At 37.8% G+C, this 14,911-nt stretch overlaps 1 protein-coding gene across 1 annotated transcript in view; it reads right to left on the reverse strand.

The window, feature by feature from the left end:
• LOC107741010 (phosphatidylinositol 3,4,5-trisphosphate-dependent Rac exchanger 2 protein-like) overlaps positions 1 to 14,911 on the reverse strand; it is a 141,176-nt gene that overhangs the window by 82,780 nt on the left and 43,485 nt on the right. The window contains exons 11-15 of the mRNA XM_016553587.1: positions 9,874 to 9,974; positions 6,702 to 6,805; positions 6,547 to 6,596; positions 2,192 to 2,267; positions 1,348 to 1,420 (exon numbers count right to left, since the gene is read on the reverse strand). Of these exons, the coding sequence (XP_016409073.1) occupies positions 1,348 to 1,420; positions 2,192 to 2,267; positions 6,547 to 6,596; positions 6,702 to 6,805; positions 9,874 to 9,974 (404 nt within the window). The remainder of the gene's footprint in view (positions 1 to 1,347; positions 1,421 to 2,191; positions 2,268 to 6,546; positions 6,597 to 6,701; positions 6,806 to 9,873; positions 9,975 to 14,911) is intronic.

Genomic DNA, 14,911 nt, shown 5'->3' on the forward strand with positions numbered 1-14,911 from the left:
ATAGTGGTTTAAAATACAGGCATGTGGCTTAATTTCTTTTTATTAATTCACCATTTGTAAACTGATGTTTACTGTTCATTTTTTAGAAATATCAATAGCATTTGTATTAAAACTATATTCACTGAATGTAATAAAAAAATCGAGAATCGAGAGCTTGCGAATCGAAATCGAATCGAATCGGGATATCTGAATCGATACCCAGCCCTACTTGACAGTGTTAATTACTTTGCAGTCAATGGGACAGTCACAAGCCTCCCGGTTTTCATCCAAAATATCTTTAATTGTGTTCCGAAAACGAATTAAGCTTTTACGGGTTTGAAACGACATGGGGGTAAGTGATTAATGACAAAATGTTCATTTTGGGGTGGAGTAACCCCTTAAAGTCTGCTAAATTGGAACAACAAATTTTGTACTTAATACACTTTAATTGTGCGAAAGTAGTGCTGAAGTCCAAATAAAGATATACTGAAGTATATTTGATTGTGCTAAAGTTAAACTATTGCAAGTATACTTCAGGTACACTTTAAAAATCTTGCATTTAAAGACCGATATTATTCAAAGATCATACAATCCTCATCAATAGTGACATTTTAGGCCTAATATTAAGATATCTGCATTGTGTACAAGTAGTATTTCAAATAAAGTTTAATTATAATTTTTATATCAGTAAGTCTCGAGTGATATCTCAGTAAATATGTTAACAGATTTGAAATATACTTAGTATGAAATAAATGTATTTTAAATATATTATTTTTTTACTAGTGAATGAATGGATCCATGAACAAATCAGTAAAAATATTGGAACAAGTATTTTTTGGTGAACAAATTGTTCACTGAAATATCTTCTTTTGTGTGATTGCCTTTTTTTGGAGTAATGAACAACTGTTATTTTTTAATGAATTGTCGAGTTAATTATTCAATGACTCGCTCAAAACACACACAAATAAATACTTATCAATCCTTAAAGCCATAAAACTAGTCAGTGAACAAATCACTGAATGAATCTAAATCAGAAAACAAATCTTTTGGGTAAACAGATACAAAAAAAAAAGGGACTGAGATCAATTAAAATCTAAATTTAAAAGTCTATTTCCCTTTTCCCATAGGCAAATTGTATTTTTGACATTGTTGCTGTTGTTTTAAAGTATACAAACCTCACAAGAGTTTCTTTGATTTATGCTTAAAACATCCCAGTTGACACTTTTGGGATTAGTTAACATGACACATACACAAAAAGACAACTTTGACAGAGATACAGTGTCAAAGAGACCAAAAGAAATCAGACAGACACACAAAAAAAAGAGAGGAAATAAAAAAAAACAATGACATAAACAGCAGCTATCATACCATGATGCATGAATCCATTGTCACACAGCTCCACCCCCAAGATCAGCGCCTCTTCTCTGCTTCGGCAGTCACCCTTCATAAGAGAAAGAGACAAGTGCCACTCTCATTGTCTGCACCCTCCTTTGAGCTACAGAAAAGCACATTTAATTCACACAAACACCACTGTGGTCCGATCACCACTGTGTGACAACTCTGAAGTGTCACTTGTCCTCCTGGTAATAATTTCATAGTCAAACACAATACATCATCTTGAACACTCATTAACTGTGAAAGTTGCCTCTAAATATCCGAACCACACTTCAAACGTAATCAAAATCTGTATTATAATGATGACTAGTCTATTTTAAAGGGGTCATATGATGCTGCTAAAAAGAACATTATTTTGTGTATTTGGTGTAATGAAATGTGTTTATGCAGTTTAAAGTTCAAAAAACACATTATTTTCCACATACTGTACATTATTGTTTCTCCTCTATGCCCCGCCTTTTTGAAACGCGTCGATTTTTACAAAACTAATCGGTCTTTTGAGACTTTAGTGTTTGCAACTTTACAGATCTTCTTTATGCACCAAGAGCTTGTAACACTCCAAAGAGAAAGGAAAAATTGAAATCGCATAATATGACCCCTTTAACATAGACAGAATTTGACTATGTGGCTAGACGCTGGATTATTGTTACAGTTCTCTTCCGTCTCAGCATATTTGAGATTATCCGGCCTGTTTAGGAAATAGCTACCACTTTTGCTGCATTCTTTCCTCTTGTCTCATTTCCTATGGAGGTCAATGTGTTTCCAATCTGTCTATAAAGCAGTATCATAATACAGAACAATCAGACTCAAATCTTACCTGTGCTATCAGCCAGTCTATCAGCTTGTTGGCCATCACCACCGATTTATACGTTCGTAGATGATAATCCTTATCCCTGTTTGGAAAACAAGGAACATTTGACTTAAAAATGTCTCCGCTTTACAGTAGCCTCAAGAGACACACATTTCAAGCTAAACTTTAACCTTTGCCCTGACTTGCATCTGCCTGAAAAGCTCTTGAGAGAGCTTTTCTGGGCTTTTACGTCACAACAACCCTTTCCTCTCGATTTTTTGAGGCCCAAACTAGTTCTTTACCTTGAATTTCCTTTAGGGTTGAACAGGGGTCATAATGTTTGACCGAATAAGGACCCTCTGCACATATTTTGCTCTTGCTGACCACGCTAAATGACACAAAGTTGATCTGGAAAGCTAAAAGTGGATTTTTTTTATCAATGCAAAGTGGAGATGTTCAGTGAGAGAAAATGTCAATGAATCACGACAGCCAACTAATTAACTAGTCAGTTTTTTCTTACATTTGTTTTCTAGTTTTGATATTTTTAGCAGTGGTGCTTTGATTAGCATGCTGACAATGTGCAAATTACTGTTTACATGATAAAAGTAAACTAACTTCAATGCTTTAATCGTTTACCAAAGTCTTTCTCTTTGGCTTTGCACGATTGTTTTTTTTTTTGGAAAATGTGATTTTTAATAAATCATTGAGTTAATGTCTCATTTAAAAAGGCACTTGTCATCATATAAAGCCACTGAATAAATCAGTGAACGAATCTGTGAATGAATCAGAACAATTTTTTTCAGTCGTCAATAGCTTATTTTTAATGAATCGAGTTAATGATTCATTGTTTCACTCAAAAAACACTTGTTGCCACCTAAAGCCATTAAACAAACCAGTAAACAAATCAATGAACAAATCACCAAAAGACACTTGTCACCACCTAAAGCCACTGAATGAATCTGTGAATGCATACATGAACAAATCAGTGAATTAATTCATGAATAACTGTTATTTTTTATGAATCATTGAGTTAATGATTAATGGCACACTCCAGACACACACACAAAACAAAAAAAAACTTGTCACCACCTAAAGCCACTGAATTAATCAGTGAAAAAAATGAATCATTGAGTTAATGATTAATGGCACACTCCAGACACACACACAAAACAAAAAAAACTTGTCACCACCTAAAGCCACTGAATTAATCAGTGAAAAAAATCCATGAACAAACCACTAAATGAATATGAACAAATCTCTTCTTTTTTTTCAGTTGTGAGCTACTTATTTTCAATGAATCATTGAGTTAATGATTCAATGCCTCATTGAAATCACACAAAAAGTCAATTGCTACCATCTAAATCCATTGAATCAATCAGTGAATGAAATCATGAACAAATCAGTACATGAATCTGAACAATTTGTTTGTTAAACAGAACATCCTGGTTGTCACTTTTGGAATGTGTGAAGATATGACAGAATGGAAAAAATACAACTTTAAACATGGTTGGATTAGCCCTCTGACAGTGTGCAAATGACAGGTTTACGCAATTAAACCATTCTGGAAAAGTGACTTCAGTACCAGCAGAACACACCGCTACAGCCATAAACATTCAGATGGGTTTCTTTGGCCACTGCATAGCATCTCACGCAGTTTCTTAAAGGCACAATATGTAATTTTCGCCGCTAGAGGGCGCATATTCAAAATAAACAAGGAGACAAAGGCGTAGTTTGATGACGCCGTTGTGCCTTTAAGTGTCTAGCCACTGGTATTGTGTATTTAAGATGGTGTGTCAATTAAAATAATTGTCATTTTTAAAAAACACGTTTCAAGACCCTATGTTCTCTTAACAAACATGATTCTCCGTTCCAGCAGAGGTCAGCAGGTGTCTCAGCTCAGTTTGGTCCAGCTCCAGGGCCTGGAATGGGTCAAATGGATGCTTTGTGGCTGCTTCCAGACCACAGGAAATGAAATGGAGCAAAGATTTTCCCATGAAGCCAAGGGTCTCTTGGGGGACACTCACTGCGCTAGGTCAGAGGGCTAAGCAAGGGCCCACACCCTACAACTCACACACACTCAACTCCAAACTTAGCTGTTTGCAATTCTAAAGAGAAACATCCCTACTCCATTTTTACACAACCAAACACCTCCAGATGACAGGAAATGTGCCTTTTCTCTCAAAGGAATCCTCTCTCGACATGCACCTCAAGTGTGTGTGATGGTTTCTGTTCGATTATATAAGGATTTGTTTTAATCACAGACCAGAAGTGTGATTCTGGACAGGCCTTGCCATGATTTAACCGCTACAGACATGGAGCCAGCCCTTTCCTCTGTAGCTGTACCCAGAACTGTCAGCGTGACAAATGAGGGTAAACAGCGTTACCACAGGCAGTCATATGCCTGGCACAAGAGTACTGCAATCTGTAGGACAAGTGTGTGCAAAGTCAACCAAACCTTTCAAATCCTCCTCAGTCTCCTGATTTTGGGCATTTGGTCATTTTTAAAGATATGACATTGACTTTCTTTTTGTTCTACTTCTCACTGTTATACAGTATGTCAGGAATGTTACTCATCCTGGATTTTGGGGCGCAGAAGAGCTGAATGGTTTTTTTATGTGGGTAAGGCGGGGGTGAGAAAGCCCTCCAGAGCCCCTCCAACCAGCAGGAAATACCAGATAATTAAACTAGAACTGGATTCTCCAATTATAGCTTTGCAAGGAAGGGATCCTCAGAACAGGGTACAGAAATGTGAGAATATATGCATTCTTAAGACCTACTTAAGAATACTTAAGTTTCTCAAGGGGATGTCAGTAAAAATAAATTTGCATGGCGTCTTCGTGATAAAACTCATGCATTCGGATGATTTGTTCATGGTGGAGGAGGCGAGATTCCTACGAACCTGGGAAAATGGTGCTCATGTGGCCAGTCACATGATTGTCAGCTGTAAACAAAATGTCTGTTACTGCTTGGACAATTAATAAATCATACTTAATTTAATTATAGAAAAATAATATCCTTTTTCTTATTTTAATAAATTGCTTTAACATCATATAAAAAATAGGAAAATTGACATGCTATGGTTTAAATTTCCTGTCTCAAAATGCTGGATGTCTTTTTAAAAATGTGGACGTTAACTTGTTTGACTAGTAAAATAATCAGTCATGCAAAAATGTACTGCACCCCGTAATATTGGCCATTTATTGACATAATAGAACTATTGTAAAAGTTTTCAGCATTTCAGTAACAAAAGTGTTCATATTTAAAATGTGTGCACATTACCGCAAAGCACAACACCTTATGGGATTTACAAAACAATTTTTTAATGAATCCCTCCTTGTAAACTCAGACATGTGGATTTGGATGGCAATTAAATTTCTACACGACCTTGGTATTTGTCAAAAAAAACAGTAGGTTATTCGGCCAGGAATTTTTATTCATGTGGTGGGAGAAAAACACTGATCTTCTGGATTCAGATGGCAATAAAATTACTAGCCCCTGTAAATACTGAAACTATCTTACATCCCCTTTACATACAATTACTGTCGAAATAGGGCTATACACACATAAAAATGTAGTGGGGTTTCTAGTGATATTTATTTTGAATTATTCAGAATTTATATATTCTATAAATTATTTTTACATATTATATATTTAAATTGCAGAATTTGCTAGTGCACTACTCAAAATTTTTGTTAAAATATTTCAAATTAAATATATTAACATATTTTATAATTGCAAATAGTAATATTTTACATTTCCGTTGTTTCACATTGTCCATCTTTACTTGAAGGTTTAGATAAAAAAATTAAATCAGAATAAATGAAAAAAAAACATTATATATATATATATATATACTGTATATATACATACACACACACACACACACACAGTACAACCCAACAGGCCTTCAACAACTATAGTAGAATTTAGCGGAAAATTGGAAAATGGATCCATCTGATCATCCGAACAAGAAAACGTGCCCTCAGAGTCCATTAGCTTTGTGTTTGCATGCAGAATTTAATGTCCTGTGGTCTGTCAGCTGCCAAAATTTCGGAATGCACCTGTTTCACATTTAGGGCTTCCACTCTGACTACTCACATAGGAGCATGACACAACATTGTGTTCAACTCCATGAACTAAAAATAAGACAATGGATACAAAATTATCTTGTTATGAGCTTAAACATGCATAAAAGTATAAATAACTGAACTAATTATGGATAAAACCCGATTTTTTATCACTATAATCAATCTCTAGTTTTTTTCCTATAGGTGCTATCTTTAGAGCAGAAGGAGAAGCGACAGGGGTGCGAATGCACCTGGAAGAGCTGGTGTGACTAGAGACAGCTGTAATGAGGTGGAACTAAGTTACTGGCTCCTTACCTGATCACCGGTGTGAATAAACTATGGAGTCTGCAGAACAGCCTCACACCCTGAGGGGAAGAAGGACATTTGTTATTGTATGCCAAACTTTTCCAAAGGGCAGAAAGTGACAGAGGGAAAGCGGCCATTTAGCAGAGCATGACTGCTTGAGTTACCTTGGAGATGACATCCTGCATGTCGCTGCGAGGGTGGTATGTGCCGTCATCATAGCGGAACCTATAGAGCACTGGCTCCGGCTTAAACTGGTGCTTGTCTGTGACTGAAATAAGTTTAAGAGTGTGGAGATTAAATTAAGGCTGGAACAAAATGCATCCACATAAATTTCCAAATAAATTTACATTTTCACTACTGTTTAATAGTTTGGGGTCAGTGCGATTTTTTTCAAAAGAAATCAATACTTTTATTTAGCAAGGATGCATGAAATTTGATCAAAAGTGCCCGTTTTTTACAATGTTACAATTTTTCAATTTCAAATAAATGCTGTTCTTTTGAATGCCCTATTCATCACAGAATCCTGATAGATAAAATGTATCATGGTTTCCACAAAAATAGTGTTTTTAATATAAGAAATGTTTCTTGAGCAGCAAATCAGCATATTAGAATGATTTCTGAAAGATCATGAGGCACTGAAGACTGGAGTAATAATGCTGAAAATTCAGCTTTGATATCACAGGAAAAAATTACATTTTAAAATGTATTGCAATAGAAAATAGTTATTTTAAATTGTAATACTATTCCACAATATTACTGTTTTTATTGTATTTTTGATCAAATAAATGTAGCTTTGGGGAGCAAAAAAAATAAATAATAATTTTTCAGAAACTTCTAAACTGGAAAAAACCCAAATGGGAGAGTTAAGTATAGAAATAAAAGGAAATATTACCAACTATATTAGCAATAATACTGACAAAGTTCATTTACAAGCACTCTCAAAAATAATTACATAGTAGATTAAATGTTTTGTGAACAATTTTTAAATTTGTCCTTTTTTAAACAGTGTAATGTATTCAGTTTAGATTTCAATTTACTAAAATTTAAAATGTATTAAAATAGTAGTTATTTCGAGCTGTAGTTAATTCCACTATTACAATTGTCCAATTACAGGGGAGCTATGCAGATGAAGCATACAGCAGAGAATTATTCAGCTGGTCATGTGATCTCAAAATGATGTGGCAGCCCGCTTTATGAAGAATAAAACAGCTTTTATAAAAAGACAGGACTCGTTTTGTAATTTTAAACATATTAGCTAAAGTAATTTATTTTTTTTATTATTATTTGTTTATCTATTTTTTACTTTTTGCATTGTTCATAAGCAATTCTATTTCAAATAAATACAACATTAACACTGTAATGTAAAGATTTAAAACGCATGGCTTATACTCTATTTGGATTCATTTTGCATGTGCAAGGCAACAGAAATTCTATATAATGAGGCTGATTGAATATCTTTGTTAGTATTAAAAAGTTTTACAATGACACAAAAGGCTACAAAAACCTTTAAGGACCTTCAAAATCTTTCAATGGAATTTAGAGGCTTTCAGCTCCATGTAAGCACAAATGCAAGTAACACTAACATGCTTATGAAAAGTAATCCTGCTGTTTCTGCCAAATGAATTCATCCTCCTCAGCGAACACTCAGCAAAGGCTTAAAGATCTTTCTCACCAAAGCTGTAAATGTGAGCGAGTGGACAGAGGGCCCTAATGCTCAAATTTATTTCTCCCTGTTAGGAAGCGGTGAAGTGAAAAGTGATTTAGCATGAAGTCCTGGCTCAAAGCCAGTCAGTCTCCTTTAGGGAAAAAACTAGTCCATACGGTGAGCATGCATTAAGCAGAACTGGACCCCACCGTCCAAACAAACGACAAAAGAAATAGCAGACAGAAGACCAGCCATTTCCCTCAGTATTAAACAAACAGCAGGGTGTGAAGGGATGAATATTTGTAACACTTTATATAAACATAGACAAAGTTATAAAAAGCCATCTGCTCTTGGACGCTCCCAGAATTCCTCAGGGCTTGAGAACAATGATGTCAGGGCTCTTGAAATATTAAGAGAGCTATTTGTCTAATCAGCCATCTGCATTAAACGGATAGTTCACCCTAAAATGAAAATTCTGTCATCATTTACTTCCCCTCATGTCATTCCAAACTTTTTTTTCTGTGGAATACATGCAAATATATTTTGAAGATTGTTGGTCACCAAATGCTTTTGACTTCCATATGGACAAAAAAAGAAATAAAACACAATAGAAGTCAAAGGGACCCAAAACTGTTTGGTTACCAACATTCTTTTGAATACAGGTTTGGAAAGACATGAGGAGAAGTAAATAATGACAGAATTTCATTTTTGGGCGGACTATCCCTTTAATATATTAATAATGCACATACGGTGTTGATGAACATTCAACTGATTATTTGAGCTAGGCATGCATGAAATAAATGTCTATCTACTGGTTTTGACTGATGGCAAACAGCCTTTAGTTCAATACGGTGTATTGCCTTTTTTCATATTTATAAGATTTGCATATGTTTTAAAAGTTTTGTCTGTATTGTATTTTGTCATTTGCTATCTGACTCTTATCTATCCCTCTAATTCATACAGTATTATTATAACTAAGGCAAAATAAATTACATTTCAGTCATACTTTATTCACTCATTTCAAACCTGTATGACCTTTCCTCTTATGCAGATTACAAAAGATGATATTTTAAAGAATGTAGTTTTGAAGTTTTGTCCGTACAATCTAAGTCAGTGAGTCGCAAAACAGCTTTGGACTCTATTGACTTTCATTTCATAGACCAATAAACACTGAGCCATTTTTCAAAATATAATTTGTGTTCCTTGTGTTCCACAGAAGAAGGTGATACAGGTTTGGAAAGATATGAGGGTGAGTAAAAACATTGACAGAAATGTTTTGTTTTCTCTCTAATTCTATTTAATTAAGTCAACGCTTTGTATTGAGCACAAATTTCCAAACATATTTGTCAGATGAATTCCTTTGACCTAAAATGTTTACTTGAAGTACCCTCTGAGATTTTAAGTTGATATTTTAATAATTTAACAATACATTCACATGTTCACAGTTTTCCGATATCTGCTACTGGTCACATGATACCTAGGTTTTCTTTTATAGTAAATGTTTTATTATGATTACTTTTATTTTTTATTATTAATTTCAATTTAACGTCTTTATAACTTAATAATTATTAAATAATTATTAGTTCACAAACCCCAGTTATACAACATAGTCACTGTAAAAATTTTAGCCAGTACTGACACACAGAAAGTCAGAATATGTAAAAGATCAATAGAGTCGAAATATTACTAACCGTGGTGTATGATGCCGTTTTCCAGGAGAGCCTGGCCCAAATGAACCCCTTCCTCGGGGTTATTGGTCTCTTCGATTTCCATCAGCCAAGACACAAACTCACTAAGAAAAGAGAGATGGAGGACATATAAATAATGTGAGGACAAACAAAGAGGGACCCATATATTATATGAATGACTGTCAACAAAATCCATTAAAACTGAGTGATCACACCACAGAGACGAGCTCGATAATTAATAGTCTTCTTGTGCAGTGAGGTGGAGTTTAAGTCTGGTCACTTTTCCTTTCTTTCTTTCTTTCTTTCTTTCTACTCATCTATTTACTATCCAGCATCTACCCATCTATCGATCCATCTATCTATCTATAAATCCATTTATTGATCCCCTTAACAATGCAGAGATTAGAATAAAAAAAAGATTTAATCCTTTTCTATTTCTCTCCTACTCTTTTTCAATCATTCTCTGGTTCCTTAAGTCAGTCTTTTTCTCCCGATAAAGCTAAACTGACTGCCCTGTATAATTTAGTAATTTTGCTGGGTAAAGCCACTGTCTCAGTGGATTAAAGTGCAATTATAATTTTATATCAGTAAGTCTTAAGTCACATGTCAATAAATGTTAATGGATTTGAAGTATACTTAATATGAAATATATGTATTTTAAATTAATTATGGCACAGTTTTTTTACTAGAGGAAACTAGAGTCCATATTTAAATAATAAACACCACCTGATAAATATCCAATACTGTGACTAATACTGAAATCAATCCATCAATCAATCAATCAATCATGAATGCCTAGACACAAATACTAATAAATGTGAATGCATTGTAATTTGCTTTGGATAAAAGCATCTGCCAAATGCTATATACTAGTCCTGAGTGAGAAAAAAAAAAATACATAATTTATTTGAACAGCTTGTTCTAAAAAAATGGAGTTTAACTAATAATGAGGGAACGCACGAAGACGAAGAAGATTATGATACACCGTCTTTAATAATCCACATAGGGGTAATCCATAGAAAGAAGGCAGAAAACACACGTACACATCGATGAGACCGGATAACCAAACACTGAACAGAATGCAACTTATATGGGGAACGTTAATGAGGATAATTGACACAAAACACCTGAACATAATGACACAATCAACGGGAGACAGTAACTAGGTCAAAGAACACGAGGGATGAAATGAAAACAAACACAAAAGCCCATAAAGTGTTACATTTCGCCCCCCTCCCGGAAGGCGCGACCCCGCACCATAGAGAAGGAAGGAGACGGAGGGATGGCAAAAGATTGGTACAAACAGGCAAGAGGAGGTTCAGGAGGTGGCCGGATGACTGGGAGGAGGACGATAAACAGAGTCCAGGGTGGTGATGACGGAGAGAGGAGCCAGGGTGACGACAAGAGGGAACCGGAGCAGGAGGAGGAGCCAGGCGGGACCCAGGCCACAGCCATGATGGCGGCCCACGGTGGAGCCGATGGAGGCAGGAGCCATGGTGGAGGAAGGGCCGATGACTCCAGGGCACTGACCGACGGTGGCGGAGCAGGTGGAGGAGGAGCCCGAGGCGGAGACGGAGAGCCGATGAGCCCGGGCGACGGGGAGGATCCGGAGGGCCAGGGTGGAGCCAAGGGCTCTGGCGACCGAGGCGGAGATCCGGAGGCCCGCGGCGAGCCGGAGCGACTGAAGCCCAAGGTGGAGCTGGAGGGAGGGAAGAGCCCAACGGAGCCGGTGGGGACGGAGCGACAAGGCGCAGCCGGAGGAGCGGAGTCCTGAGGCGATGGCGGGTCAACGACCGACCAAGGCGGAGCCTGAGGGACGAGGCAGCCCGGTGGAGCTGGTGGGCCGACGGGCGACGGTGGAGATGAGGGAGCTAGGAGCCGAGGTGGAGCCACTGGGTCGAAGGGCCGAAGCGGAGTCCGAGACTCAGAGGCTGGAGGCGGAGACAAGGGATCCTCCAGCCACGACGCCGATGGAGACAGGCAGACCCGCGGCGATCCCTCCGCACAGATGGTGGGCTGAGGGTGAGCTGAGGGGCTGCCAGGAAACAGCGGAGGCGGAGCTGAAGCGGTAGGGATGATAGGAGGAGGCAGGAGAGGGAGGGTGGGTGGAAAATCCAGGCATGTAGATAGTTCAGGGTAGCTAGAGAGTTCAGATGTAGGCGGAAGCAGAACAGGCATGTCTGCATATATATCTATATTAATAAGGTTCTCAGAGTCCTGCCACAGTTCACCCTCAGTGGTGGTGCTGTGGGCGGGGCTTCCCTCAGCCCCCTCATGCTCCACTGTTACAGCCACCGTCGCGTGCAATGTAGCCGGCTCTCGCACCTGGTCGGACAGTAGATGAGGCTTTGGCTCCGGGGCAATCCCCAGCTCAGTCGCTCCTTCTTGCGATGGCTCGTGGGTTGCGATGGGCTTTGGCTCTCCGTCCGCGGTGGGCACGGGCTGACGCTCCGCGAATACAAGTGATGGTGGGCTAGGCTCTGTGTCCAGAGTGGGGCTGGTGTCGTTGTCCGTGATGTCCACAGTCAGCGGCGATCCACAGGACACCAGCACCCACTCCACAAAGGCGGCAAAATTCCCCCGAGGACCATCTCCAGACAACCGCACTCTGCACTCGTCGTTCAGGCTGGTCTTGTAGAAAGTGCAGAGGCAGTAGTCCGGGTAGTGGGTAAGGTTGACGATTTCCACAAATAGTCTTGTATGATCCTCGAGGGAAAGGCTCCTCTGCTCCAGCATGAGGAGGAAGCAGGCCGGGTCATTCATAACGAAAATAAAAACTTTCAAAACAGAAAACAAAACGAGAAGAACACGCCGTTATACTTTTTCAAGGTCCGGTCTTCTGTCACGGTGTGGTGCAAGAGGGAATGCACGAAGACGAAGAAGATTATGATACACAGTCTTTAATAATCCACATAGGGGTAATCCATAGAAAGAAGGCAGAAAACACACGTACACATCGATGAGACCGGATAACCAAACACTGAACAGAATGCAACTTATATGGGGAACGTTAATGAGGATAATTGACACGAAACACCTGAACATAATGACACAATCAAGGGGAGACAGAAACTAGGTCAAAGAACACGAGGGATGAAATGAAAACAAACACAAAAGTCCATAAAGTGTTACAATATCCTTAAAGCAAGTGTTTTAATTAAGTCTTTGCTGCAAATTCAATACTCAGAGTTTAACATGTAAATTTAGCACATAAAGCAAAGAGAGAGACACTTATTGCAAGGGGAGAACTATATGAAAGCAGAGCAGAATTAAAATAGTTGAGGCATAGAGATGCATGAAGCAAACAGAGATGAGATTGATCAAAAATACTACTGGCTGTGAATCACATGTTAAAATAGTAACACAAACCGGTGGCCAGATCACCACAGTGTTTCAGCACGCTCACCCAGACAGAGATATATTTTCACAGGTTCTGCTCTCATATGTTTATTAAGTCCATCTGGCTTTCTGAGACGCACAAACCACCCGCTCATGAACATTATCTGCTGTTTGTGATCTCTATCCTTCATGAATCCATTCCCGCTCCAGACCTCGCTGTCTGTGTGCTGTCTGGAAACGCTGGGGGAAAAAAGTTGTTCCCCTAAATCCATTTACAATATATTCTGGCCACAACTATAAGCAGTTGTTCTTTGAGGAGGCTTTTTTATTATAATCTCCTTTGAACAGGCAAATTCCAACCTAAAATTATATTTTAAAGAGTGAAAGTCTTGTTTGCGGTTGAGTGTCACAGTGTTTTGAGTGTCTTATTTTAGCGATGATAACGATGAGGTTATCATATTGACATCTCAAAGGGTTTAAATTATGAATGCCAGCTACAGACACTTCTGGATTGCCAGTCGAGCTGAGTTAATCTGAGCCCAGCCTAAGGATTTCCCAACCACACTTAAAGCAAAAGAGATCAGAGCAGGAAAAATCCAACACATCTTATAACAATCTCCTTTATATTTTCTGGTCTGGGTGCTTCAGCGTAATGCAGACTGCAGATGTTCACACTTACATCTTCAAAGGTAGGCGTCAATATTTCTATCAGATCAAACTTACTAAAACAATGATAACTTGTACAGAAAACTACCTTGTGGTTACTAAGTCGTTGAAAAAAAACATGTTAAGTTAATATTCCAAACCCTTGGTTAACATAATCCTGGGTTATTTTGTTTCACATTTCCCTGGTTTAGTTCTTAATCCTGAGTAGTCAGGTTATAAGGTTTCATGTGAAATCTCTGGGTTAATATTCTTATTTGCATATATATGAGGTTAATAACTGATTTGTTTTAATACCTGCTTGTCTAAATATGAAAATGTTGCCAGATAAATCTGCACTGGTTTAAATCTCACCTTTGCTGTTATTGTTATTGTTAAGACACGTCATGAATATTTAATGAGGCAAGCATTAAGGTAGTTTATGATTGGTTGGTTGATGCTACACAACTTCATGTTACAATCTAGCACTGCATTGCATCACAGTGTAATTTGGGGTTAACAATGCAAAAGTGGTGCACGTATATGTGTGTGTGTGTGTGTGTGTGCTATTTTATTCAGCAAGGACTAAATTGATCAAAAGTGACAGTACATTTATAATGTTACTGAAGATTTATTTCAAATAAATGCTGTTCTGAAAAGTCCTGAAAAAATGTATCTCACAGTTTAAACAAAATTATTAAGCAGCACAACTGTTTACAGTATTGATAATAACAATTAATTGTTTCTTGAGCACCAAATCATTATATTAGAATGATTTCTGAAGGATCATGTGACACTGGAAACTGGAGTAACTGCTGGAGTAACTTTTAATGGAGCAATTTTTAAAGCTGCAGTCCGTAACTTTTGGCGCTCTAGCGGTTAATAAACAGAACTGCATGTGTCTTGCGGAAGAACATTTGAAACTCTCTGTTTATGTCTATGACGAATCACGCAGGTACTGGGCTACTCCGCAGCGGTACCTACCGAACCAGTCTAAAATAGTCTGAATATAAACACTTATTATAGGTGTACCGTAGTGATTCAGGACAAGCCAAAAACA

The sequence above is a fragment of the Sinocyclocheilus rhinocerous genome, unplaced genomic scaffold (genome assembly GCF_001515625.1).
Source record: "Sinocyclocheilus rhinocerous isolate Xijiao unplaced genomic scaffold, SAMN03320098_v1.1 scaffold2000, whole genome shotgun sequence".
NCBI classification, from domain to species: Eukaryota; Metazoa; Chordata; class Actinopteri; order Cypriniformes; family Cyprinidae; genus Sinocyclocheilus; species Sinocyclocheilus rhinocerous.